This window comes from Notolabrus celidotus, chromosome 23 (genome assembly GCF_009762535.1).
Source record: "Notolabrus celidotus isolate fNotCel1 chromosome 23, fNotCel1.pri, whole genome shotgun sequence".
NCBI classification, from domain to species: domain Eukaryota; kingdom Metazoa; phylum Chordata; class Actinopteri; order Labriformes; family Labridae; genus Notolabrus; species Notolabrus celidotus.
The window spans coordinates 7,987,220-8,015,139 of record NC_048294.1 but is presented as its reverse complement, the minus strand read 5'-3'; the positions used below and the strand labels follow the sequence as shown (position 1 = coordinate 8,015,139).

General features: G+C 40.0%; 1 protein-coding gene and 1 non-coding gene across 2 annotated transcripts in view; both read left to right on the top strand.

Moving 5' to 3' along the window:
* vax2 (ventral anterior homeobox 2) overlaps window positions 1-9,386 on the top strand; it is a 32,893-nt gene extending 23,507 nt beyond the window's left edge. Inside the window, exon 3 of the mRNA XM_034677295.1 lies at window positions 5,456-9,386. Within this exon, the coding sequence (XP_034533186.1) occupies window positions 5,456-5,950 (495 nt within the window). The 3' untranslated portion in view covers window positions 5,951-9,386. The remainder of the gene's footprint in view (window positions 1-5,455) is intronic.
* LOC117807889 lies at window positions 1,294-1,426 on the top strand. The gene has a single exon (XR_004630053.1). It is a non-coding gene; the product is annotated as a small nucleolar RNA SNORA68 (small nucleolar RNA).
* Window positions 9,387-27,920: the final 18,534 nt, after the last annotated feature.

The window sequence follows — 27,920 nt, the reverse complement described above, 5'->3', positions numbered from 1 at the left end:
CTGCCTCAGTCATCTCCTCCTCCCTCTTATCTCCATCTCCCTCTTTACTGTAAGACCTGCTGGCGTCAGTATTCCTCCCTGAGCTGCTAGATCCACTCCGATCTCATTATTCTTGTCATGGTCAGTAGCTGAAACTATGAGCTCACTTGCCCAAGCTTCCTGTTGAGCCTGCCTCTCCCGGGTGCTGATAATGTGGTTAACACAGGCCGACCTGATAGCACCTCCACACAATCGACAGCTACTTTTGGATTATTACTGCTGCCAAATGTTAGCGTGAGCTTATTGGCACCGTCGCTGTTTCAGGAGATAAACGCTTACGGATGCGAGCTGCACGAAAGGTGCAATATGCAACCACACTAGAGATTAGAAGAGTCGCTGTCGTTGTGAGTCGTTGTGAGAATTTAGGGAGAAAATCTTGCCCTTCGGCTGCTAAATGCTCAACTTTGTTCACCAGTTACTCACTAACTGTGTCTTTTTGATGAAACAAGTACTGATGACAGCTGACATCTCACAGCACAACATGGTTTGTCAGTATTTTGATGCAGAAAATGGAGAAGTTCCATGTCGGCTGAGTCTGGTGAACCTGGCATTATACCACTTGACTGTAGCAGACTTTAACCTGCAAGGAGACCTGAAGGCTTGTGGTGCTAGATCTGCTAGTGTTAGCCCCACTGTGCAAAACAATTTGACATTTCCTGCAGACTTTGTGATCCTGTGTTTGGCCCTGTTGACTAAATTGTTCTCAACTTCAACTGTTACCTGTGTGTCCTCTTGTCTTTAAGCCAAGCAGCAACCTTTAGTCTCAAACATGAGTCCAATGCGGGAGTGCTAAAAACTGCAGTTCATCAAGGATCCGCTTGAGGCTGGCTCCAGAAGTACCACATACACACCAATTCAAAAAAGACGATCTTTACAGCAGAAATAAACATGTTTACAGCCTGCTTCAAAAGACGAGTGTAGTCTGGATTGCTCATTTCTCGATCTGCACACACTGTAGGGGGGGGAATGTTTTTCTAATGCGGCAATTTCAAAGATATTGAGATTACGAGTCTTCCAATGAGAGGCACAGCTGACTTGATTGACAGGCGGGAACACTGTAGCCGTTGGCTAGGAGGCTCAAAGCCCGCCTCTTTACGTCACAATCACTCGACAGCAGCAATATGGCAATATGGGTGACGTCACGGATCCTACGTCCATATTTTATACAGTCTATGCTTTAAACTAGCCGGCATGTCAGAATTTAAAAAAATGTTTAAACGACCAGGAAATAAGTTGATTTAAAACATCCCTAGTTCAGCACCCAAACCCAAAGCTCATATCTTTGAGAGGTATGATTTTTGTCTGGTGTGCAAACAGAAAACAGATCCTTGTCGCCTTTCTCTGATGCTGCAGTGCTGTTGAAAGTGAATTAAAGGGATGTCTTTGAATGCCTCATCATGTGAACATAAGTGTTGTTCACTTCTTTGTTTCTGACAGTTAGCAATGTTTTTTGGACTTACAGGAAAAAAGAAAGAAACAAAAACATACCTAGTTTGAACATATTTATACCACAGTTCACCTTTAGTGATCTTTGTGGCCCGAAACGTTGCGTGAGACCAGATTTTTATTTGTGATGAAATGAGGGAATCGAAGATAACAAGAAATATGGTAAATTCAGAAGCACTGGGTTCATGATTTAGCTTTAATTCTGTTACATAAAAGTTTGTATTTTCTGATCAGTCAATGTTAAATACTTACTTTGAAGCAAACGTACAAGGTTGTGATAAAGTGTTTTAGAACACATATAAAGTGGCTTTGATGTTCCTTTCATCCTTTGAAGTAAAACAGACACCAAACAAAAGCTTAGGAACTCTTTGAATTCTGTAACGTTTAACTAAAATGCTTTTGGGACTGATCGTAATAGTTGTTTTTTTTAACCCACACTCTGACAAAGGTTTTAACACCCAAATGTCCTCTACCGAGTAGGGGGGTCATGAGGTTTGCTTTCTGTAAATGTGTGAGAGACTGCCGCGTGTTCCGTCATGTGACCACTCCAAATGTGTGTGTTGTATTTGAACTGTTCCTCTTTTTTACTAAAAGTGTGAAGTTCGGCTGTTGTGCAATCAGAAGAGAATGATTATGAAACTATTAAATGAAAGCACAGACCCCTGTTAGGCTGAGACGTACCTTCTGTTACTGGAGTTTCCTTTTAAGTCGCCTGATGCCAATCCCCATTTATCAGGGATTAGATTACTGAATTCTACGAAATATCGGGAAGAGGCTGAATGGAAAGTCTGTCGTGGAATTACCTTGAAATGTCATGTCTGGAGCGGAGGATGAGTGGAAAAAGAGGACACATAAACATACTTGCTGAGTGCTTTACTATGATTTATACTTTTGTTTATCTGCTGCTTTCATTGACGTGGGAAAGACGAGTTTTGAAAGTGAAAAATCGACTGGACTGGTTTCTCAGATTGCTCTTTCCATCCACAGATGGAAAAAGTTTCACTGTTGTCTGAATTTCTTTTATCAACACTACATCAACCAAACGTTCTACTTTCCTATTTTGCATGTGTGAATGAAATAAACATGTCAAAAGTTCAATTATATTAGTTATGTTGCTGCTAAGGACAAAAAAATCCCTTCTTCCAGCTCCTAATTTTGATGTTTTTTCAGCTTTTCTGCTCCTTTGCAAACATAACCTGTTATTTTTTTTTACTTTAATGAACGTGAAATTGTGTTAAAGGAAATTTAGTTGGGTTTTTATCTCGCTGTTCTTGTTTGTTGATAAATTAGAAAGAAATCTAACCTTCAGATAATGAAAGTTTAAGGCCCATGGAGAGCACACATGGTGCCCTGCCTTGTTCGTCATTCGGATTCGGATCCCCTCCAAAATGTAATGGGATCCTCCGGGTCCCGTGTTTCACCCATCAACAAAGTTTCACGAAAATCAGGCTGTACTCTAAACCAGTAGTTCTCAAAGTGGGGTCCTGGGACCCCTGGGGGTCCGCGAAATAATTAGAATACATTTCTAATTAATTACAAAGTTGAGCTGTGTCATTAAAAACAGCATATACACCATTGTAATGATACCATTTAGTGGCTCGAAGGGATATGTGAGTCTTGCTACTGTTAATTTTCTGAAAGCGTTTAAGATTGATTACTTGAAAAGTTTAAATGCTGTCATGTTGATCCATAAGGAATGACATGACCCTCTGTTTTAAAGAATACAAGTGGTATTTACTTGATTCAAATTGAAGTGTTATCTGTTTATCACTATGGTACAGGTCTGAAGTATTTACATTGATAAGTTTTACAATACAAATAGTTCCAAGGGCAACTAAGAGTGCAAATAGTAGTAAGCATGTGCTTAATCTATGTTATAATTATGAGGGGGTCCTTGGAAAATGTTCTGACCTGTAAGGGGTCCCTGGCTCCAAAAAGTTTGAGAACCCCTGCTCTAAACATCACCTCCAATTTATTAAAATGAACAATCTGACATCCCGGTTAAATCTACAATAATTTAATTATCAAGAAGAAAAGAAGAACCGTCCGAACCCCAGCTTCTGTATCCGTCCTGTACTGACAGTTCGACTTTCACTGGTGATTTGTAACTATGTCACACATCCAAAATATCACCACAGCTCGAGAAACTTGGAGGAAAAGGTTAGATGAAGGTAAAAATGTCATTCTGTGGTGACTTTCAATTATTAGTGTGAGAAAAAAAGCTTCTCAGAGACATTTTCTCCGTTTTGAAAAGAGTCTGAGTCAGAACGTTGACATCGTGTTTTTTTTAAACATTTTTTCATTACAAAAAAATATATAATAATGGTGTCACATTTTATATATTTTTTTCAGATTTGGTGCTGCTAAAATGTTTTTTTTTGTGCATTGTGTTTCTTTGGAAAACGAGTTTCTGAATCGTTCACACCAATAAAGCTTTGAAATTGAACCGAGAAGTGAACATTGAGGAAGCTTTGAACAGATATTGATTTGTTTTCGATTGCCTTTACTTTGATTTGTCCAGTATAAAATGGTCAAACTTGTCTTGTTTAAAATTGAGCTGTGAAAAATGTAAAAAAATTTGCATCATAACACGACATAACCAACCTCCAGTCATCTGCATGCCTCGCTGTGCACAGTACTGGCTCTGCAGTGAAACTCGGTCAGTGTTTCATACATTTTTAATGTGTGTGATTCCTCTCCGTGCAGCGATCTGCTGTGACCCCACTGTGCCCTCCAATCAACATCCCACCCAACCTCAACGTTTCCACACGCTATACATTAAAGCTACACTGCTCGGCCATCAATTAAACATGGCCGACAAGGACAGGCAGAGTTCAGCGAGCTTCTCTCGATCTGTGGCGTGATGCTCGGTGCGATGCAAGATTAGCTGCAGTGCAAGATGAGGAAAATGAGTTTATGTTCTTATAAAATGATATCTTACTTCCTTTTTTCATGAGTCAGCAAAAAGTGTGAAACTAGCTTGATTGTGGGGAAATTAGCTTCATGTTTTAGTAGCATTGCTCAGTTTTCTAGCCTTTTGCACCCGCACCCGACTACCTTTCTATTCTCCAACTCTCTCTTGTATCTGGTTTGATATCCCCATTCTTCCATGATATTACTGCACATCCCCATATGTGCATTTCAACCCTGTTAGATCCCTGAAGTGTGAGATGATGTAAAGTGTGTGGGACCAACCATGATCAAATGTGTGCAGGAAAACAACAGATCTGATCCAATGGCTGGTGCCAGGGGATTACAGCATTGCTTCATGTTCTGCACGAGTTTCTGCGTGTATGGATGGTTTATCTCTATAGGTGTTGCGTGCTCTTATCGCTCACATGCTACAGAATAGATATGCATCAAGCAGAGGTCACAGAGAAGTCAGTCACACACATGTTCACCTTTTGGGCATGGGAAGAGGAAACAAGATGTTAGGAGGGGTTGGAACCAAGATTGGGGGATCCCAATAACTTTGGATCAGTACTGATCATTTTTGTGTGGTTACTTTGTTAGTTTAGTCAAAAATATGTTGTTATCTGGAGCCCAATGTCGGCTTCATTGATCAAACCAACGCATCAGAATCCCAAACGTTCCGTTCATAATGTTAAAAATGTAGGAAAATTGTTTAATTTGAATTTGTATTGTAAAGTCAGCCCAAATTATTAACCTTTAGTCAAAAAACTTGTGGAAATAAAATATCTTTTGAATGGGTCGTTGATTGATTTTAGGTGAAGTTAATTGTCAAAGCATTTGAAATACCTCAAAACAAAACATAATGTTCAAGGAATAACTTTAATCATCACATAAAGTGTAAAAAATCTGAAGAATTTAGATGTTTTTATGAGAAAACAAGTTTAAAATTGTGATTTCTCTGTCATGAGTCATTGTAAGCCTTTGAAAAGTTTAGGAGCCTTTTCATTTCAAGTGCAAACGTGATGCTACAAATGCTAACGTGAATATTTTCTTTCAGGTCAAAGTTTGGTTCCAAAACCGGCGGACCAAACAGAAAAAAGACACCACCAAGGACTCGGACAAACGCTCCTCCTCCAGCAACGAGTCATTGGCCACCTGCAACATCCTGCGCCTCCTGGAGCAGGGCCGCCTCCTGTCCGGCCCCGTCCCACCTCACAACTCCCTCCTCGGGCCTCCGCATCCGGCCAACGGCTCCCTGCTGAGCAGCCCAGGTGGAGGCTCCTCCACCTCTCCGGGGATCAGCAGCAACACTCCTCCCAGCTCCCTATCAGGGGGGACGTTCGGGCTGTCGCTGCCCTCTCTGGGCGGCGCTCCACCCTCACCGCGTTTGGGCGTTCCTCCGCCTCACTCCTTGTGCTTCTCCATGCCGCTGCTGGGAGGCGCTCATCACGAACTGACCTCCGCCTACGGGTGTGGATCTTCAGCTTTTGAGCCGTACATGCGGCTGGACAGGAAGGAGGCGGATCTGGGAGGGAAGAAGACGGTTTCTTAAGTTATAGGACACCTGGGGGGTAGGACTAGGACTTGTAAGAGCACTCTTTTGCTGCCTGTTTGACACCTGACAGGCAGCACCAAGGGGGAAGAAAACACCCTGGATCACAAGAAATCTGGAAAAGGAAAGTTCTTTTCCTTGTGGCACCGTTTTGTGCCACAGCACTGACACGAATAATAAAACTGACTCGATGTGACGGACTTTCCCACGTTAGAAAAAAAGAAACAAAACTTGTGAATTTTTGCAGAAATGCCGTGTGTGTACGTGTGTGACCCCTGACAGACAGATGTTTTTATCTCCACTCTCTTCGCAGTGGTTTTAAGTGGCTCTTCACTTTGTGTCCAGTGAGTTTGTGTGTGTGTGTTTTCTCTCTATACAGGCCTTCATTTTACTGTTCAGGAAAAAAAAATAATACTTGACATAAGAAGTTCAGACTGAATCAGCGTCTGAATGAGAGGAGCGGCATTTCAAAGCAAGCAGTTTGTACACATTCCGGTACATTTTCTCAGTACAAGTGGCCATGTTTGATTTTTAGTTGATGTGCTTTCACGATATGGAAGAAACACTGAAGAAAAAAAAAGAATCGTAGCATTTAAATATCAGTGTGTTTGGTGTCCGGCGGTAGTTTTTTGGTAAATTCTTTATTTGGTTGTGTTTGTGTATGAAATAATTTGTGGTAGGATCTGGACAAAAATGGAGCAAAAAGAAAAAAAATCACATATCTAGATCTGATAGTTTCAAAATAAAAGAACACGAGAAGAAAGAAGAGAAAGCTGGTTAGATTCTGCCAAAGCATTTATGGATGAAGCTCACGTTTCCTCCAATCACTGACGACCTTTGAACCCCAAAAACTTTTCACACAGTCAAAAGCGAATTTTTGAACATCTGTCCCAAATTTGTATTTACAGAAGTCTGTTTTGCATCTTGACTCATCAGCAGATTTGGGATTACAGCTGCAATGATGACAAAAAATCATCTGCAACAATCTTCATAATCTCTTCATTTTCACACATAAACACCAAACTGCTTCTCATTAATGTTTTGTTTTTGTCGTATATGACGATACATTCTAAAGACGCAATTTTCTTTTTTTCATTCCTAAGGAAAAGCGAGTACTCATTTCATTCAGCCCTCGCTGGGATGAACATGCAAAGTCACAAAAAGCCTCAATCCGTGTAATATTTGCTACCCCCAAAACACTTCTTTTACGAGTCAGACGTTTCATGGTCTCGACCGTCATCACAAAACACTGAAAAGTCTACCTTAGGCACATTTTTTAGACTGCTATAAGCTCCATAGTCACATGCAGAAATTAGTACTTATAATGATATACTTTTATTTTGAAATTTGTGTTTGCTTCATAATTCCCCTTTTGATGTTTCAGCCCTTGATCGCTCTACTTTTAGACGTCATGTCCCCCAGCTTGCCCCTCTTTTAAAGCACTTTATGTTTTGTCCTAGGATTTTACACCTCCTCCAAAATCTCCACCTTTTTTTTTTTGTATTTTGACCCCGGATTGAGATTTCACACATTTAGCAAAAGAAAAAAATCAGAGGTGTAAATCAGATTATTTTTTGATAGATATATTTAAGAATAAATCCAACAGTTGCTCCTTTTAGTTTCGTTTTGAAGTGATTGATTTGAAGACCTCCCAAATTTTGACTTTTCTCTGTAGCGGTTTCTTCCTTCTGCAAAAGGACTAAAAAAAGAAACAGCTGCAGTACTTTAACTTTATTTTTCTCTCCTAATATGAAGAAATGAGTCCAGGTTTCCATGCTGCCCAAAGAGAATCAAAGCTCACTTTTGAGTAACTGTGAATTGACCCCAATTTGCCCCCAATTTACACGTGTCAGCCGAGTTATCGCCTCTATTCAAAACTTCCATCTCTGGTCTGTGTGCTGCCTCTTATTTCCACCTCACACTTCCTCATGAATCTATTCATCTGTAGGTTTCGTGTCGTTGTGAGGTTGAATACTTTCCCCTAGAGGTGACTCGACACCTATTAAAGGAAACTCCAACACTCCCATGACATCAATTTAAAAGTAAAGACACGTTTCTGCGCTGCACGTACATTTCTCGTCCAGATTCTGACCTCAGCCGATGAAAACGCTCCCCTGTCTGTCGGCTCTTCTGGGCCTTTTTGCACCCGTGTAGCTGCGTATGCTAGCAGGTGATTTGTTGCTGTTGTGTTTAGACCCCGGCAGCGCTTCTAGCATAAGAAGAAAAAAAAACCCTGTCCTGTACTCGTGGGTCTTTGCAGCGCTGCACCTGTGCTGTTGTTGAACACTGTATTATTTTCTATAAGCACCATCCATAATTCACGCGGTGGGGCATCAAATATTGAGCGGAGAGATGGAGCTGAGAGGTCAGGAGGCTTGTTTCTTGTGTACCCTTTCACAGACCCTCGTTTCTTTTTCCTTTCACTCGCATCAGGGTCGTTTTCTCTCCGAGTCGTATCAAAACACTCTTTTACCCTTTTAAGCTGCATTTTTTTGCATTTTTGTTGCAAGTAGTTTTTAAAAAATGGATACATCAGCTCCCAAAACTGCTCTTACTTGATCTCATTTTCAGGAAATGTGTCTGCAAAGACATTCAAAGCATTTACAAAACACTTGGTATTGTCTCTTGTCGTTCAGAATCAGCACTGACTCCATTCTTCTGTCACTGTACGGTGGTGTTTCTTAATGTAAATCTGCAGTTACTGTATTGTGTTTGAGACCAAGTGAGATGCCACTTCTCCTCCAGGTGACAGATAGATGCTTTGTAAAGCCTTGCATCAGTCAGACAAAGCCTTTGATTTCATTTTACTTTTACTTTTTATTTTTCCGGCAGTTTCTTCTCTCTCATGAGTTGATAAAAAAAAAAAATGTTGCTTTCGTTATGTGCAATCTGTGACATCTTGCACTTGTGAACCACCATCTCAGAAGGCCTTCTCGTGGCTCTCTCTTACTGCGTTATGATTTTATTTTAAGGGTGAGATCTTTTTGAGATTGTGTGGAACTTTTATTTTGAAATTGAACTGCATTGTTTTGTTTTTTTTCTTTTATGCACAGCCAAGGTCCTCCAAAGGGCCATAACGTCTTTTCTTTAAGCAGTAAAGGTAACTTAACAGCACCAGCTTCTACTTATGCTCAACAAACTCTATGTACATATATATAAAGTTATATATGAATATATATGATGGGTCTTTGCACACGTTCTCTCCATGTCCGCTCCATGTGATTTCAACAGGAAAAAAACAAACCGCAAAGGAAGATTCAGAAAAAAAGACTTTATATATGCTTTACAGTTCTTTGTCTCATTAACATTTTGCACTTATTTAAAGAGGCTTACTTCTGTTTCTGGGCTGACAGAGCTGTTTTCACGCTCGGCCAAGATATTGTACAATATGTATATGTATTTTTATTCATATGCATATAAATATATGTCTATGTAATTTGCCTCCTGTGGTCTCTTCTTCTTTATTTCAAAGCTTTTGTGGAAAATACGTTTATTTCAGCATTTGTTGCACATTTATAAAAGCAACATCTGTTTGTATAATGATTCAGAGAGAAGCTTTTAGTGCTCCATTCAATGTCTTTGTGTAATCGGTCAACAAAATCTACAAACATGTCTGACATCTGCATGTCAAAGCTCTCTCCATTCACACTCAGGGTTTTGGACTTTGCTTTATTAAAAACCTTGGGTCTTTGTCCAACCCATCAGTGAGATTAAAATAAAAGATCAAGGCAGTGGGCATTTTACCTTTTTCAGGTCTTTCTGTGGAGCCATTACCTTTAAAGACTCGGCACTCTGAGTTCTGTTTGGGTCTGGATTTTTGGTACGAACGGGGATGAATGGATGTGCCCTTGGGACATTAATTGGATGAAAATATGAGGCTCTGAAAGTAAATAAGGTAAATAAATGATATTTTCATGGCAAAAAGAAACATTTCAGATAATTGAAAAGTTAGAAGAATAACAGCGGTGATGATACAAAGCGCTGTCAGTGAAACTTTTAGTTTAATCAACCAAATTGAAAGAGCTAGCTTTAAAAATGAATCCACCACCTGAGGTTGGTCTTTTTTCCCCGGTGATGAAGAACATTTAATTTTGACCCTTTAAGAATTTCTAAAAAACACCAGATCTAAGTTATAGCTCATTCAAACATATCAGTTTAAAGAATTTAAAGCTCCTGTGAGGAGGTTTTTAAATGGGTGATGAAACAGACGGAAATTCATGGCAAGGTTTTTTTATGACCAACAAAAGCAAACAAGACCAGAAGTGACACAACTGATCATTTCTATCATCTTATTTTTGAAGCCCTGAACTGCTGTCGCAGGGTAGGTGTCACTAAAACTGCTTTATTTACATTTTCCACAGCAAAGATTCTTCATGAGAGGTATATTTAACTACTATAACTAAGAGGGATGCCTTGTTTATTCGTTTTTTTGCTATAAATGTGAGTCATACATAAATGGGACAGACTTATCAAAGAGATGTACTGCGTGTCCACAGGGGGCGCCAAAATCAATCACTTAACCCAAACGTTCCTTACAGGAGCTTTAAAGTCAGGTTTTAAATTAGTGTCCCATAGTCTCTTTCAAGTCTTATTTCACTCTGCTTCAAGAGAAAAATGTAATTGTTGTGATCTACTTTTTCTCACAGGAGAAGACTACAAGGCTGTTCCTGTTTGTTGAAGTGGGGATGCAAAGTCATATGTATAACTGCACTTTACACACAACAAATACCAAGTCAAGTGCAAACTCTGTGTCGCTTCATGGCCATGACAAAGCAATCTGAAGAATGGTAGAGAGTAAGTGCGTGTGCTCACTGAAGTCCTGGACTTGTATTTCACTTAATGTCAATATCAACTCTACAACTTTACACAGGTAAGAATGATCTTTTATTACTTTAGTGTGTTTTTGATTGCAGTTTCTAGTTAATTCACCGATTTGGATAAATTGCACCAAATATAATCAATATGTTGTTACATGTATTCAGGTATTATTGATCCCTTGAAACATGTTTCAAGCTAATGAGCAGAAAGGCTCCACCTTTACAAACATACAAAAAAAAAATGATTGCATTAATAATCTACGTCCAACAATGTCACACATACCAGTGCACCTAAAAAAATAGATAAATACGGTCTATGGAATATCATGAAAAGGTTAAATGCTTTCCGTCAGTTATTTAAGTAAGTGAAAATTTAGCATTTTCTAGACTCATTACGTGTAAACTACGATCAAGCATTTCTCTATTTTAGTTTTAATTATTATGGCGTCGAGCTCAAAACTTCAAAAATAAACTCCAGCATATTTATCTTGTATTTTTTATACTTATTGAATTATTCATTTTATTTTGATTTACTTCACAGATTTTTGGTTATATTTAAAAAATATATATATATATATATATATTGAATATATTTTCATGTAAGTAGGATTTTTTGCACTTTTACAAAAACTGAAACTTGACATTAACTTGTTGCCAAATATTACTAAACTATTGTAAGGAGCAGTTGCGGTCAGGGGGATGTGGATGTGATTAGTTAATACTGATGGGCGCATTACATAGCAGCCTCTACCATCAGTGTGTGAATGGGTGAATGTGACATGTAATGTGAAAGTGCTTTGGGGGTCAGAGGACTACAGAAAGTACTATGTAAATACAGTTCATACTTTCAATTGGACAAAACATTTGAGGACTTCTCCCAACATTTTTTCCTCTTTGGGCCTCTGAAGTAAAAGGCCTGTGTGATGCTGAAGCTGCTACATGATACTTGTACTGACAGGCTCCTCAGCTAACTCACATTTCAATGATTACTTATGAAAACTTCCCAATTGACACGTCAAACGGAGAATAATCTGCAGAGAAAGAACAAGTCATGTGTAGGTCGGACTAAGCTGGAAAGGTAACACAGTACATACATCCCCCCCTGTCAGCCCAGACTGCAGCGAGGGGCTCTCCTCCAAGCCGGGACAATTGATCCGCAGGGTGCCAATTATAGTGATTGGCACCTTTATTTGAGCGAGGAAGAGGCGAGAGGGCCAGCAGAAAGAGGACCAGATGGGTGGCCTGCTTTAGAGAAGAGCAGGGAGGGGACAGGCAGGAAGAAGGACCCCACTGCAGAGGAGGAAACTGGTGGTAAACAGCCTCCAGAGCAGAGCCACAGGACTCAGTGTGTTAGGGTTTGATGAGTCATCTTTCAACCGCAGCTATATTTTCCAAGGTGGTGAGAACAAAAAAAGGATATACTAACAATAATACTGGTAGTTTGGTTTTAAAGTTATACAACAGACATTTTTTATGTTTCCAAAAGACTCTTTTTGATGGTAAAACGGTGGTAGAAATATTTTCCGATTATATCCAATGACAGTTTTTTGGCCAGTTTTTTTAATGGAAAATGCAAAAAAAACAACCCAAAAAAAGTTTTTTTAGCAGAGATGCATTCCCCTAAAAAAAATAAACATCATACAAATTCAACTCAAACTAAAAAAACACAACATAAATATGTTGCTCTGAAGAATAAAACCTGAACAAACAGTACTTTCCCTGAAAGTCAAATTTTGCATTTGTGTCCATGAAACTTGTAACACACATTCATGTTCTAAATAAACTTTATGCCTGTTTAAAAATAAAGTGGAAACAATCCTCTACTTAAAGCTTTAAGGTAGTTTTTCTGCATAGAATGAATCAAAATCAAATCAAATATGATAACAAAAAATCTACTCTTGCTATCATCACTTTTCAAAATGTAATGCAATTATTCAGTTCTACATAGCATCATCTTTAATGTTGTGTATGCACATGTAGTAACATGTTCATGTTTTGAAATAAAAGCAACAGTTTGGACGTTACAATCAAAAAAGTTATCGCATATGTCGATGACACCCTGATTTACATCAAAGCAAGAGTGAGGCCTACCATTGAAAACCTTCAACAGCTTCAATATTAACCTAATAATAACAATGAAGTAAGTCAAATTCAATTTATTGGATACATTTATTTATGCAGCTTAAATTCTATAATATCCAAATAGATATTTTAGAAATAAGAAACAAGAAGAATTTTAATGCAAAATGCTAAAAATGTTTGTCTGAGATTAATTAAGCTTGTGAAAAAGCATAATAAGAAAATGTAGTTTAAGACCCACTGTTAAGCATTAATGAACGGTATATTAACATGTAATAAACACATCTCAGCACACACTGTGTAACTATTATATATAGTGAAATATGGTTTCACTTCAAAAGTTCATAGAAGAATCCTCCGGTTGTTTTTGCTACGACATTATAGAGTGTAATAAACCTTTTATTACACAGTTAAATATAGATATTAAATATATTTCTGATGTAATGGTTGTTCATTAAACCAGACTTCATCACATCAGACTAAATTGTGTACATGCAGTCATTCGTTCCTTTCCACGACTTTTACAATATTTACATGAAACGTTTTATTCCATTAATCTTCAATTAAAAACCAAGCATTGATTCAGATGAAACTAACATAATAAGCTGTGCTTTAAAAAGATACTACTTTGAGGGTAGTAATTACCACTTATGATAAATGCAGCACTTTTAATAAAGACATGTCACTCATTGAATGGTTTTGCTTTTGACACTTTTATTTCAATTTGCTGCCAAAACTTGAAGTGTAGAAAACAGGGATTCAATTTCATGTTTGAATAAAACATATATTAAATAATAATGTGAAGGATAAATAAAAGAAAGGATGCTTGGGTTGATCTCTGCATGCGCACCTGCCTCCCCCCTCCTCTCATGTTTACTGTCCTGCGTGTGAGCGAGCTTCAGATCATTTCCACGTCAGCACTCAGACGCTGTTTGTTGTGCATCAACAGACCAACTCTCAGCTCCATGTTTCTCTTTGAACCTCGTGCCGTACATGTTTGTGTGTGATTCTGGAGGGTCCGCAGACCTTCAGGAATGCTCCACTGTCCTGCCCGCCCCCCCCCCTTTCCTCCCCCTGTTCTCCTTCCTCCCTCCTCCCGGCCTCCTCCTCCTCCTCCTATGAAGCAGCTCAGCGGCCCAGCAGGGGGGCCTCTCCACTAATTAGGGTCACTAATTGGGGGTTGGCCAGGGCAGAGACCCCTCCACACCTGCACGGTCATGTGACATTCAAAGAGGTGCGCAGGGTCAAGGGTCGCTTAGTCGGGGGGAGAGAAGAGAGAGGAGAGAGGAGAGAGGGAGGGTTTGGATTAGTTTGGCTGAGCAGATGAGGAAAGGGGTTAAAGGAGAAGAACAGCAGCATGCAAGACGAGAAAAAGGGCAAAATGCAACAGTTGTCAGGCATTACTTATAAAGTTTTTTATCTATTAAGTGACAGAAATATAAACTTTATGATGAACATATCACTTGTTTTGAATGATAAAAGAAAAAGTAATATGGGAAGGATTCAGAAATGTGAATTAATGAACAGATGAGCAGATTGTTCCTTTTTTCCTTGTGTCTTTCACCGTGTAAAACAAACACTTTAACGGGGTCAAAATATGCCCCCCAAAAAACTTCCAAAAAGTGCTCAACCCATAAATGACTGAGGGAAAAATCTGCACATTGAAAAATCTGTGCAAGGACATGCTGCCCGGTCAGAGGTTAATTGCCAGGTGACCTAAAGGGCCGGACAGCTCAGCGGAGGCCCCCGAGCCCGCCTGCCTCTCTCAGCTCTCGTGGACTAAGTGATGTCTGCTTGTTTTGACACGATTCACACAAGAGTCGAGCTTAAGCTCTCCGAAAGATTCACAGCTGCATTCCTGAGAACCAAACCGGACCACGGAAAAATCTCATGGAGAGAGAGAGAGAGAGAGAGAGAGAGAGAGAGAGAGAGAGAGAGAAGCTAAAAGCGTACTGTCTAGCTAACCCCATATATGTAGGGTTTTTATCTGTTTTCCCGAGGGACACTTGCAAAGTAGTACAGTAGGAGTAGCACAGGTGGCTGACTTTCATTTAGCTGTTTCATTTTCAGTTTATTGTCCTTAGCTGGCTTGTTTTCATACTATTACCAAATTATCTGGACATAACATAGCCGTGTTGTTAGCATTACCTGTGCAATGATGAGGAGTCTAAGTATCTGTAAACAAAATGTCTAAGATATCACTTAACGCAACACTTTGCCGGCCAATTTGTGCACCGTGAAGAACTATAAAAAATGCTCCATCACTTACTTAACATTATGCTGTTCTATTATTATGTTCTTAGGGCTTCCTGTCAGTCACGGGGCCTTTAGAAACGTCCCAACTCTACTCCCATAAAAGCTAACCCTGCATAATACTGATGCAAAAAGCAGATGCACAAAGATAATGCCAGATTGCCATTTTCAAACCGAAATACACTTTATTCATCAACATTTAAGTAAAGGATAAAGTTTAGTGAACAGGTGGTTATGCAAGTTGGAATCCTGACAGGGGGAGCAGGACGCAAAGCCAAGGTCAATAAAGCAGGTCCAGTAGCTCCTCTGGCTGCTCCTACGTCTTTGCTCGATGACTGTCCTTAATGGCGACTTAGAATGGGGTCTTGTTTTCCATGCTGACAAGAAGAGACCATATTAATACCAAGTTCTTATGGTACTCACAACACCGTAAGTCAAAGTCGAGTTATGATGTGCCTGATGATAGTTTGGTCATATATTTGGTGGATGTGTCGGCTATTCTCCAACACGTACAAGCAGCACTACAAAATCGTTCCCTTGGTCATGCAAATGTGAGATTAATGCCCTGTTTCGAGGGGTTTCATCTTTTTCTGATGTTAGCTTAAATTCTGCTAAAGTGAACGGATAACATGGCCTTCATGTTGCCATTGATTATCTGTGGTGTTGCCACTTGAACGCCAAGCTTTTCCTGTCCATAACTTAACAACATGACTTAACGACTTGTTAAGATAGCATATGCCCCGACTCTCAAGACCAGCCTGAGGAGGACGCAAACGTTTTTGCCACAGTGGTCAGGCAGAGCTGAAATTTGCCAGATTCTTTTTCACAGATGTGATATGATGCAAGTTATCAGGTTGTCCCTCAGAGAAACTCAAGCATAATACAACTTTTTTCATGTTAAGGTAAGGCACTTACAGAACCAATCAGCAATCATCATCTACTATCACCTGACGACTCTACACAATATATACCTCTAGAGTGGATGCCAACGTTTCAGTAATTGTGGCACAGCCAGCAGATAACGTGTAACGACCTCCAGCTAAGACATCATTTTCCATGTAGCGTTTAATTCTGCTACTTAAATGCTGTTGTTTCTTGATCCATTAGATCCATTACCTTACATTTTGTTTAGCTGTGCTTTCCTTTGTGTTGTTTGATTTCCTGACATATAGTTCTAGATTAACCTTGTGTTTCATCTGTTTATATTCTGTGTTAGTTGTAAGTTCCTTGAGTCCTTCTTGGTACCTTGTCTTGTGTTGTATTCCTATCGTGTTTCCTGTTTTATTTTGTAGTTCTTGATCTGGGTTTAGTTGTACTTCCTGCCCTTGTGTGTTTCTCTCCATTTTGATTGCACTTAGTTTCACCTGTGCCCACACCTGTTGCTCGTTACCCTGTATGTATTTAGTGTCTCTGTCTTCCCTCTCCTGTGCTAGTTCATTGTGTGTCAAACCTTCCCCCATGTTGATCCTTGTGCCTTTCCCTGTGTGGTTTTTGGTCTTTTTGCAGAAAGTAAGTTTTCTCCTTTTGTTCACTTAACCTTTCTTTTTAGTCTGCATATTGGGTACCTTTCTTTTGTTTTTGCCTTAAAGTGACAACTTCAGTGGGATGAGCCCAAAAAAGAAACATCTTTTCTTGGGATTTGCTCACAATTAACATGTCTTAAATTGGCTGGAATAACAAGAGACTGTCCTCAAGAGAAGACAACTTGCTAAAGCCTGTTTGATGAATGGAAGTGAGATCGAAAATTTATTTTTTAAAGTTATATTTTTGTGGCATTTTTTGCCTTGAAAGGACAGCTGAAGAGAGACAGGAAATGTGGGGAGTAGAGAGCGGGGGAGGACTTGCAGTAGATGGTCGAGGCTGGAATCAAACCTGCAACCTCTGCAACAAGGACTGTAGCCTCTGTACATGGGGAGCACGCTTAGACCACTAGGCCAACGGCGCCCAAGATTGATGATTTCTGATGCATTCCAGGGTGTCCGGGAGTCTAAACTGATTGAAATCTGTGTATAGCGATAAATAAATCATCAACAGATTACCACCGATGGGAGCCAGGATGTCATTTCAGCTGTGTGTGCGCTCCGCCTGCTTTTGCTCTTCAAACTAACTGTTTTCCATGCATACGCCAAGGCATGATGATATGTGATTGGTCAAAACTACTTTGTTGTGGCGCTGGTGGCCTAATGGCCTAGTGGTCTAAGCGCCTCACAAACAGAGGCTATAGTCCTCGTCACTGAGGCCGCCAGTTCCATTCCCGGCCGCAACCATTTGCTGCATGTCTTCCCCCCACTCTCTACTCCCCATGTTTCCTGTCTCTCTTCAGCTGTCCTATCATAAAGGCAAACAGGCTCAAAAAACTACTTGGTCTATACAAACGTACCACAAACTTCACTCTTCTCTGAACATCCAGAAACTCAAGAATATGGTTCACTTCTGGCTGAATGACACAGGTCTACAACTCAGGAGACTATTTTCAGAGTCCCATATCATTCCAAAAGTCAAGGATGGTGTTTTATTTCTATTTACTCCCTCAACCTGACCATTCAGGTTGTTTGCCTGAAGAAGCTAGTGAGCATGCTCAAAAAACAGCAGTATTTGATTTGGTTTCAAATCTAACATTTCTGTATTTCAAACAGCATTATTATATTGCAATATGTTTAGAAACAAGCATACCTCGCCGACACATTTAATAGGCTTGCTCATACACTGTTGTGCAACAGCAAACAAGCTTGCAGCATGAAAATATTTCTGAAGCATATTTCAGTCCAATTGAGGCCTAACGTGAATCAAATTTGTGTGTCTGTGTGTGTGTGTGTGTGTGTGTGTGTGTGTGTGTGTGAGACTAACAGGCATGTTCAGTAAAGAATAGAGGGTGAGCCATTATAGTTGTGTTTTGTGGCATTGTGACACAGGCACACACACACACACACGCACATGACAACACATCATTTCACTGTTCCCATTTTCAATTTCTCCAACCTTTGACAGAGCTGAATGAATATTGCCTCTGCATACAAAGACGCACGGCTGAAGATATAAAAAGTTGAAATTGCGTGTTGTGTTTGCCCTTCTGCTCCTTTTTCTCTTGAATGACTCTGTCTCTGTTACCTGAACCTCCTTTTTTGAGACCCAAAGTCCTCAATTAACACCTTTTATCTGTCGTGGCAGGATTCAAGGACGCTTTCTCCTCGTCCACATTTTTGACACGCCTCGTCTTTTGCATTTATGCGGTTTCGCCTGCGTTCACGTGGGCCGTCTTGATATTATTTGAAACAAGTGACAACTGCGCCGGGACCACCCCAGCTTTGTTTTTTAATGTGCCCAGGATCAGTAGATGGAGCTCTAAATTGACTTGCTACATCTGGCCTTGGGTCTGCAGCTGCTTTTGTGAAGGCGGTCGTCTTCTTTGATTAGGTCAGTGGATTTCAGACAGTGATCACACCTCAAGGACACAAGATGGCGCCTTTATTTGTCTCCCAGAGCACAATGCACCTGGCCTCTAAAGCAATGATCTTTGACATTTAACCAGCACAAACAAACCTTGGACTTCATCTGAGAGAGAGACGAATTGATAAGCTCTGCTTTTAAATCCGCCACCACGTCTTGTACTTTCTTCCTGTTGCTTCGAACAAGAGTAAAGAGTGCTCCCTCGCCCAATGAATCAAGCTTTTTGCGCTGAAAGCTTCTGATATTTTATTATCATCACATACCTCAAGACTCACCGAACTGGTGAAGAATTCAAGGCAAATCGACAATAGCTAATTACATTTCAACGGCACAAAAGTGCTTTCAAAATAAGAGGCGAGGTGATGAGCAGAGTGCTGCCGGTGGTGGAAAATGCACCATTTAGTCTAAAAGAAAGAACAGAACCAAGAAAGTACTTCAGGTTTTCTATTGGACTATCTTAATAGAGCGTGAATGTCCTTGTAAGAGTAAATGTCAGTCATTTGTTGCTTCACTGGAGTCTTAAGGAGCTCATCGAAATCTTAAGGGTACTTGTCTCATATGAATGAAGTTTTCTGAGGATATTTGTGTCCATTTACTGTTTCTTTAATCACGTATTGATTGATCTTTGCTTCATGTCTAAAGCAGTTTGCCTGACTTTCTTCTCCTGTCAAGATCAAGACTTTCCTCTGCTCCCTTCATTATACTGTATTACCTATATTTTCCATGCCTATATTATGCGAAAGTGTGCTTTATATCTATTTTGCATTAAGGCAGATATTTCTAAGAGATGCAGTCGACTGTTAGATAAGCCCCACATCACCATAGTCACAACAACTTTCTCTTCTTCCATGTTTTCAATCAGTAAATGTCCTTAGATCGTGGAAATTTGAAGTACATTGGGCCATACCTAAGGAAAAATCACTATGTGAAACCCCATTGAGTACCACTGGCTGAGCAGCATTCAGATGGAGATCATGTATAACAAGGACGTATTCTGTGATGTCACCCATTGATTTCTGGAGAGATGTTTTGACGCCCAACAATGGCAGGCACAATGCTGGAAATGCTGACTCAACCTAACTCTCCAATCATCCGAGATACAAGCAAAGAGGTGTTGCTGAGGCGGGCTTCTGGCCTCTTGGTAAGCAGCTACAACGCACTCACCTGTACGTTAACACAGGCCTCTAATTATGCAAATTAATGCATAATGCTTAATGTGTAAATAATCTGAATGGATGCATAAAAAATATTTACACCCTGTACTGTGTGATTGAATAGACAACACAGCTAAATACCATTTTTGAACAAGGCTGTAAACATATTTAATACTGCTGTGAAAATGGACATTTTAACAATTGACCTTATGGGGTTGACAGGTTTTATTATCCAATTTTATTTGCTGATCAATCAGAAAACAACATATCAGCGATGTGAAATGTAAAAGAGGTAACTACCCTGCTAAATCTATCAAGTTTTTCTGTTCACACCAGGTACATTGCTGGTTTGAAATGATAAAAGTGGGGGATCAAATACTCAAATCCACATAAAACTGGTGTCAAACTTAAGACACTATTTTTTTCCTTCTAGCTATAAATGCTGACTGAAGCCAGCAGAATCCATTAGCTATAGCTAGGTAGCTTAACAACTCTAATTCCACGAGTCAGCTAAAACCTGAATCTTCAGCAGAGTTTTTAAGGCGCATCGCTGCCAAATTCGACACAAGGAATCATGGTAAAGAGTCTATTATATGATCTGTTGGCTACAGGCATGATGGGTTACAGCAACGGTGCTAAAAGATCTAGGCTAATGGAGAACATTTAATTTTGTTGGGTTGTTTCCTTGGTTCTATTATTCTTTGCTTCATATCTTCTCAATATCTTCGACAAAATACTGAGGACCTTTTTAAGGGGTTTGAATTCTTTGTAATAACATTCTTCGAGGGCAAACTGCCTCTGTGGCCCACTTTTATAACATCCTCAAAAAGCTTCCCTCTTAAATTAATATACTTCCTTTTTTTATTTAAGCTGGATTTGAAGCATCTCTCTCCTTTCTAATCTCAATTTCTGTGTATATTCTAAAGGATCATGGGACTGTGGATTCCTGAGGGGGGACAAATGGGGCTAAGCTAACTCGTGCTAGGTTTGCTACGTTAGCAATCTAACGAATCATCAGCTAACAAAAAGACAGTTGGCTCTGCTGTAGTTCTTGTAAAATGTAATAAAAATTACCCTTTTCAGCACAGATTTTTTTGACTGCAAAAACAAAACAAAAACGTAGTTAAGCACGAAACATACGTGTGTTCCTTTTTATTGCTTTACTTAGCTTTACATACTTAATATGTTTTAATTTACAAGAGGTAAAGCAATAACAAGGTATCCATACATTTGGCCACTGTAATAAAGCTCTCTTGTGCTCAGTATTGCTCAGAGACAGTACAAAGCTTTCATCTGAAAACAAAAAGGCCATCCAGGGCCCCAAAGGGCGAAGAGGGCCTGCTCTTTAGGCCTGGAAAGAAAATCTCACTCTCTCTGAGTGTTACTTTTTTTGTGATTACCACTTTATTCCATTCTCGGTATGAGTAAGCTTTGGACATGCTAGGACTTTGGGAATGCTGATCACATGACGATTTTTGGTGTTGGGAACAAGAGAGTATTGGCCTGTGTGTACCCAATTCACCCTACATGTATTATGAAAATTTCACAAAGCTATTTTGGAAAATGGATTTCCCAAGCTTGCAGGTTGAAAGAAAATATTTTTGGCATATTGTTAAGTCTATATAGATTTTTTTTTCTTTTCATCTTTATTGGGATCCAGAATTCCTGGTGACGCCTATAAACTCAATATTCAAATCGATTGAACTGACTTTGAACGACCCTCTGAAATAAATGTAGCTATCATTAAACTGGAGAAGTGTGGTGTCACATATGAAACTGTCTTTTTAAGTCCTGATTTTAACTGTTCAGTCGGATCATCCCATCAGGCTCAGCTTGACCCTCTGCCCCCCGAGGTCACTGCCAGTTGCCCTCATTAGTGACAGGAGGTCTCCAAGTCGACCCAGTCCATCACCCTATTTGTGTCCTCCCTAATAAAGCCAAATCGACCACACATGAACCGAGTTCTTATGCGTACCGTAACCTATAACCTCCGGGACTTCATTTTGTTCTTCGCCTTCATTCATGCCTCATTCAGTCGGCCTCCAGCAATCTGCTTTTTCAATGAAAAGGGGAAAGACACATATGCACCCAAAGGATCATTTCGGCTCAGACCCAGACGCCCACACACACTCACACTAACTCACACCCACACACACACACACACACACACACCCTCCAGTGCTCACACAGAGCATTTCCGGGCCAAACTAAAAACAGAGGGAGCTAGTCGAGAAATGAAGCAGAGAAGATGAAGAAAGGAGTAGGAGGGTGTTCTGACAGAGGAAGACCCCCCCCCCCCCCCTTTTCTGCCCTTGGATTGACGTGTGAACAAAAGCCCGGTCAAACTCTGGGGCCTGCAGCCTTGGGTGTTTACTGCTCTTGTATCTATAACCAACAAATCAAGGATCCCACCTCAGCAGCACCAACGCCACAGCTCGACTCCCCCTGCTGCCCCTTTTCCCCTGAGCTGCACGGCTTTATTGGGAACAGCAAATTAAGGAACCATCCATCTGGGTGTGATCACCAATTACGGAGGGAAGCTGTCAGCATGCATTAAGGCCTGCAGGGAAGGCGGGCGTGTTCGGGCGGCTTTTATGAAGAGGGAGGCAAGAGAGGGAGTTAAGGAGTGAAAAAATGATTTGCTGCCATAGAAAAATCTCAAGGAAAACTTGTGTTGAATGTTTAAAACACCAAGAACTAATTCTGGCCTTGTAATGTTTGTTTTGTTTGTCTCAGGAAAACAAAGTCCTCTCATTATTTTCCGCTCCTAACAAATTTACATTGTTAGCAAAAGCGAGGATGGCTGAGTGCACTTTTTCAACGCGACATAAAGTGACCATGTAAGCGATATAAATATGGTAAAAACTCGACGTAGCTTATGGCCGGCCCCCTTTTGTCACTGCTCACTGGCACAGGCCGTGATTCCCTGTAACACTTCTCCTCCGGCCGGCTTTCTCACAACACAAAAGGGCCGTCATTAACTTTTTGCTCCATCGGAATGCTGAAAGACCCCGTCGACCAAATGCCCCCCTCTCCTTCCCCTCCCCTGCCTTCCCCTCGCTCCACCACGCATCCCGCTTTTCTCTCCGCTTGCTGGTTTTCCAGGGCCCTAATTTGTGAAGGCCAGGTGTGCGCAGACCCACGGGCAGGGGTGGGGGGGGCAAGATGGGGTGGGCAGCACACAAAGGGGTCCCACAAACCGGAGGGCATTGGTGCGGACTACTTTCTGGAATTTTCTCTCAAGTGAATTACGTTTTTAAACGTTTCCTGGTTTTTATCGTGACAATTTAACCATTAAACCCAACATGGGGTTATTATGGACTCAACAGGAGTCTAAAAAAAACAAACATCTGATACAAAAAACTTTGCTTATTTGACAGACGTGCACAACTTTTTTAGGCTTCAATCTTCCTACCCATAAGCCTTGTTTCTGTGAATCAGAGTTTGCAAATGGTGTTGTTTCAAGGTCTTTAAAACCTGTTCAGAAACACAGCTTTGAATTATATATGTGGCTTAAACCTGTAAGAACAGATATTTGGCCCCTAAAAGGTCATAAAAGCAATAAACTAACACTTATCAAACATCTTTTGAGTTTAGATAACACAATGATTTGCTGAATTTGCAGATAACTTTGCTTTATACACATCCAGAAGATGTCAAACAACATTAACTTATTTAAAGTAAATTCCTTGCTGTAAGTCGATGATTAAATCAGTGTTTAATTCCCTATCCCTTTTTGGTTTTCACCAACTTCTGAGGAATAAATCAACATCTCAAGCTTCTAAATGCTTCCTTATTTTAAAAAGTTAGCAAGCTAGCTTCTTTTTTCTTATTTTTTGCCTTGCACAAGCAGAACAAGTCAGCTAGCCTATATAAGTTTATCTCTAGTCCTGTCCTTTTGAGCTCTATTTTTGTTCTCCACCAAATATTTTGGGAAATATCATCTTCCTTAACTGCAATTTGTTCCTCTACTTATTCGAGCTAGCAGCCAACTTTTTGTCCCTGAGCTTGGCAGCTAGCATGGATAAATCTTGTTGAAATTCAATATCTTTTAGCTTTATGTTTGGTATTCACCAACTATCTTAGGAAATATCACAGTCTTTCACATCAAGTTGGTCTTCTACTTTCTCAAGCTAGCAGCCAACTTTCCTTGTTGAAGAGTTGTCAGCTAGCATGAATAGATCTTTTGGTATTCACTGTATTTGTAATAACCTCCCACTTTCTATGAAATATCACCACCTTTGGCATCAAATTGGTCCTCTATTTTCTTAAGCTAGCAGCTAACTTAGTTTATTGCTGAGCTTGGCAGTTAGCATTAGGAAAATTGTGTATTTTAATCTTTTTCTTTTTGTCCCCACCAACTATTTAGTGAAATTCCAGCTCATCTAGCATCTAAATTCGAAACTGTTTTTCTCAAGTCAGCAGCTTAATTTTTTGTCCATGCGCATGGCAGCTAGCATACATAAATGTAGCTGAAATTCATTTTATTTTTGCTCTTTGTTTGGTGACCACCAACGATTTTAGGAAATATGTGTCTTTCGCACCAATATGGTCCTCTATTTTCTCAACCTAGCAACCAACTTTCTTTGTTGAAGAGTTGTCAGCTAGCATGAATAGATCTTTTGGTATTCACTCTCTTAGCTCTATTTATAATTACCTCCCAACATTTTATCATCCAATTAGTCCTCTATTTTCATATGTTAGCAGCTAACTTTTATTGCTGTAAAACTGTGTATTTTAATAATTGTTTTGTCCCCACCCACTTTTTATGGAAATAGCTCATCTAGCTTCTACATTATCTCTTTTGATATCAAGTCAGCAGCTACCTTTGTTTGTCCCTGAGCAGGGCAGCTAGCATACATAAATATTGCTGAAACTCATTTTCTTTCAGCTATATGTTTGGTAACCACCAACTGTTTTAAGAACCGGTAGCATCTATTTTCTCAAGCTACCAGCTAACTCAGTTTGTTGCTAATCTTGTCAGCTAGCATGAGCAAACCTATAGCTTCAGCAGTCTTAGCTCCAATTTTGTTCTACACCAATGCGAAGGGAAAAACCATCTCCCTTGATTCTAAACTTCCCTCACAAGTAATTTTCACAAGCTAGCTGCTAACCTTATTTGTTGCCATTGTTTTTGCATGCTAGCTAGCAAACAGTGTCTTTTCAGAGCGTTCTCATGAGAGAACCAGCTGCTCATGTGGCCAAAAATGATGCTAAGAAAACAAACCAGTAAACTTGAATGCCAGAAAATCAAATCAATTGGCTCAATTATGCTAAAACACTAAAAAGTTTGAGTAAATGCAAGATATGTGATTTTTTTTTTTTATTCTCAATCATGGCCACCATTCTAACAACGCATTATGATTCAGTAAAATATTTATGAAAGCTGCTTTAAATCTGCACATTTTCATACTTCTAGGTGGAGATTTTGCTCTCAGGTCAAACATCCCATCTGTGCAGCTTCTGAATGGAGTCTGTGGGAGTTTGTGTGCAGAAAACTGTGGTTTCTGTGATGTGTCACTTTGAATATGTGCTCTGCTGCTGAATATGAGTATGAATGTGTGAATGAGTCATTGTGTGTGTGTGTGTGAGGGTAATTGGAGGCTGAAAGGGGGGGCTACAAGTCGCTCCAAAGTTGTGCACCAGCCAGCCTGCCAGGTTGAGCGAGTTGCTCAAAGCTCAGCAGCTTTGCTTTTGGGAGAGACGCAGCGGGTGGGTGAGGAGGGTGGTGGCAGCGGAGGGGGGAGGAGGGGGAGGGCAGGACCAGGACTAATTGCCACTAATTGAATTGGATGTGCTGATCAGATGGGAGGCTGTGGAAGTAATCTGAGTTGTCACAGCAGATAACGCTGGGCCGTCCAAGAGTGTCCGCCTCATGTGACAGCCTGTAACATAGCCTGCGAGAGGGCACCGGCCCCCTTTGTCCCCGCCACAAAAGGGGAGAGAAGCAAAGTTGCCAGTTACAGTGAGAAGCGACAGGCTCGGAGGGAGGGGGGGGGAGGAGGGGGAGAGGAGGGGAGAGATGACTGAGATGAAAGCAGAAAGCTGGAGATGTTCAGTGGATGAAAACAGTGCTAAAATGAAATGAAGATATTCACTGGAAGGAAAAAAGGGGTGGAAGAGTTTAAATCTGCACAGTTTGCAGGTTTCATTCATAAAATTCAGATGCTGAATGTGCTGGGAAACAGCCGTGGGTGCACATATGCCAGAACTCCAAACACCCTCTTTACTAAGACTTTATATTTAAGGACAGCTAAGGTTATCCATGTTGTTGGTTGTGAAATAGAAAAAAAGAACACAGAACTGTTTTTACCTGCCAGATTTTTGAAGCACACTTTGTCCGGGTGGAAGAATTCAGAGGATTCTTCAGGATTTTATTGTTTCAGTGGACTGATGTGGAGATTATTTTGATCTATCTGAACAGGACTGTAGCTTGTGACTATTCACATTATGGAATCATCTGCATATCACTTTTCTCACTTTCAGTTTTTGATTTCTTCATTGATTGGTTGAGTCCACAGTCATAACTTCAGAATATTTGGGCTTTCAAACTCTTAAAAATGCAAATGTTAGTGTATTTGCATAGTAATGGGATATTCAGCAATGATGAACTTCCTAACAACAAAGAGCTAACATGATTTTATCATTAGATAGGCCTAAATTATCAACTTGTTTCAGCTGTAATTTTACATTTTCATGTTTTGTTTACACCACTTTTATTGTGTCAATAGAATAAAGCTATCAGCTAATATAGTATAATGCACCTTAGTTTTAAATGTCAGTCCATTATCCATCGATTATCTTGACCGCTTATCCCGTTAGGGGTCACGGGGGCTGGAGCCTATCCCAGCTGGCTACGGGCGGAAGGCAGGGTACATCCAGGACAGGTCGCTAACCTATCACAGGGCTTTTAAATGTCAGTGAGCAGAAGAAAATGTACGTACATAAGTGCAGTTCTTTAACAAATGTGTTTCATGTCAGTAAAAAATGAAAGATTTAAAGGTATACATGAGTGTGAGAGGTTATAGGTTTATGTATTGGGGCTAATGTTTGTATTTGAATATTGATAATCCACTTTGTACTTAATGTCAGGACTGGAAGATGAAGATTTGTCATATTAGTAGCCCCATTTACATTTGGTTCTTTATGCAATTTATGACTTCTTTCATAGTATTGCATAAAACAATTTTACTTAAAACACAGTGATAGCTTTATTAATTAGTGCACATATACATGTTTCTTATATCAAAAAATGACAGGTGTGTCCCAAGTAATTTGTGAGTTATGAAGGAAATGTGAAAAATGTTACAGCTGCTCCCGGTCTCCCCTATTTATTTCATTAAGGGTCATAAGAGAAATGTTTTAATTGAATATTCAAATAAATTACATTAACTGCCCTTGAAGAGTGTTAAATGTGTGCTCATAATGACTCTACATTATGATTAAATTAAGATTGAGTGCTTTGAATGCTGATTATTTCAACATTTTACCAAAAATGAAATTAACTTTGCTGGAAAAAGCATTGAGTATCAGCTTCTCATCTGTGACTTTGCTTCTATTTAAACTTGGCTGCAAAAATTTGTTTCTTTTATCTTGTTTACAAACATGCTTTGAGCTGACTTTTCAGGGCTTTGATGATGAAGTATATCAAAAACTTTGTGGTCGTTAAAATGTTTTTAAAAGCTTTTTGATCCGTTCCTTTGATTGTGAAACGACACACACCTGTTGAGTCTGGATACAAACAAACACCTGTTGCTTCGGCTTAATGAAAAGTGATGATCAATAACCCAAGTCTGAGTCTAATGTTCAACCAGGACACTGATGAAAATCAGTGCAGGTTCATACAAGTACAGGTGTACTGACAAAATAAAGAGGGAAAGAGAGAGTGTCTGTGGGTCTTTCCCAAGCCTGCAGCAGTCCAATTAAGTAGGATTTCACACACACATACACACATCTACACACACACGCACACACACACCACACACACACACACACACTTACAGCCAGAGCAGCTGTGCAGTCAGTTGGTGCAATTGAGGGAGGGGTTAAATCTTGTCCGCATGATGAAAGTAGGCCGTAGTTGTGTGTGTGAATTTCTGCGTTTTGTGTCACTATGTACATCTACTCTGCAGAAATGTGTGTGTGTGTGTGTGTGTGTGTGTGTGTGTGTGTGTGTGTGTGTGTGTGTGTGTGTGTGTGTGTGTGTGTGTGTGTCTGTGT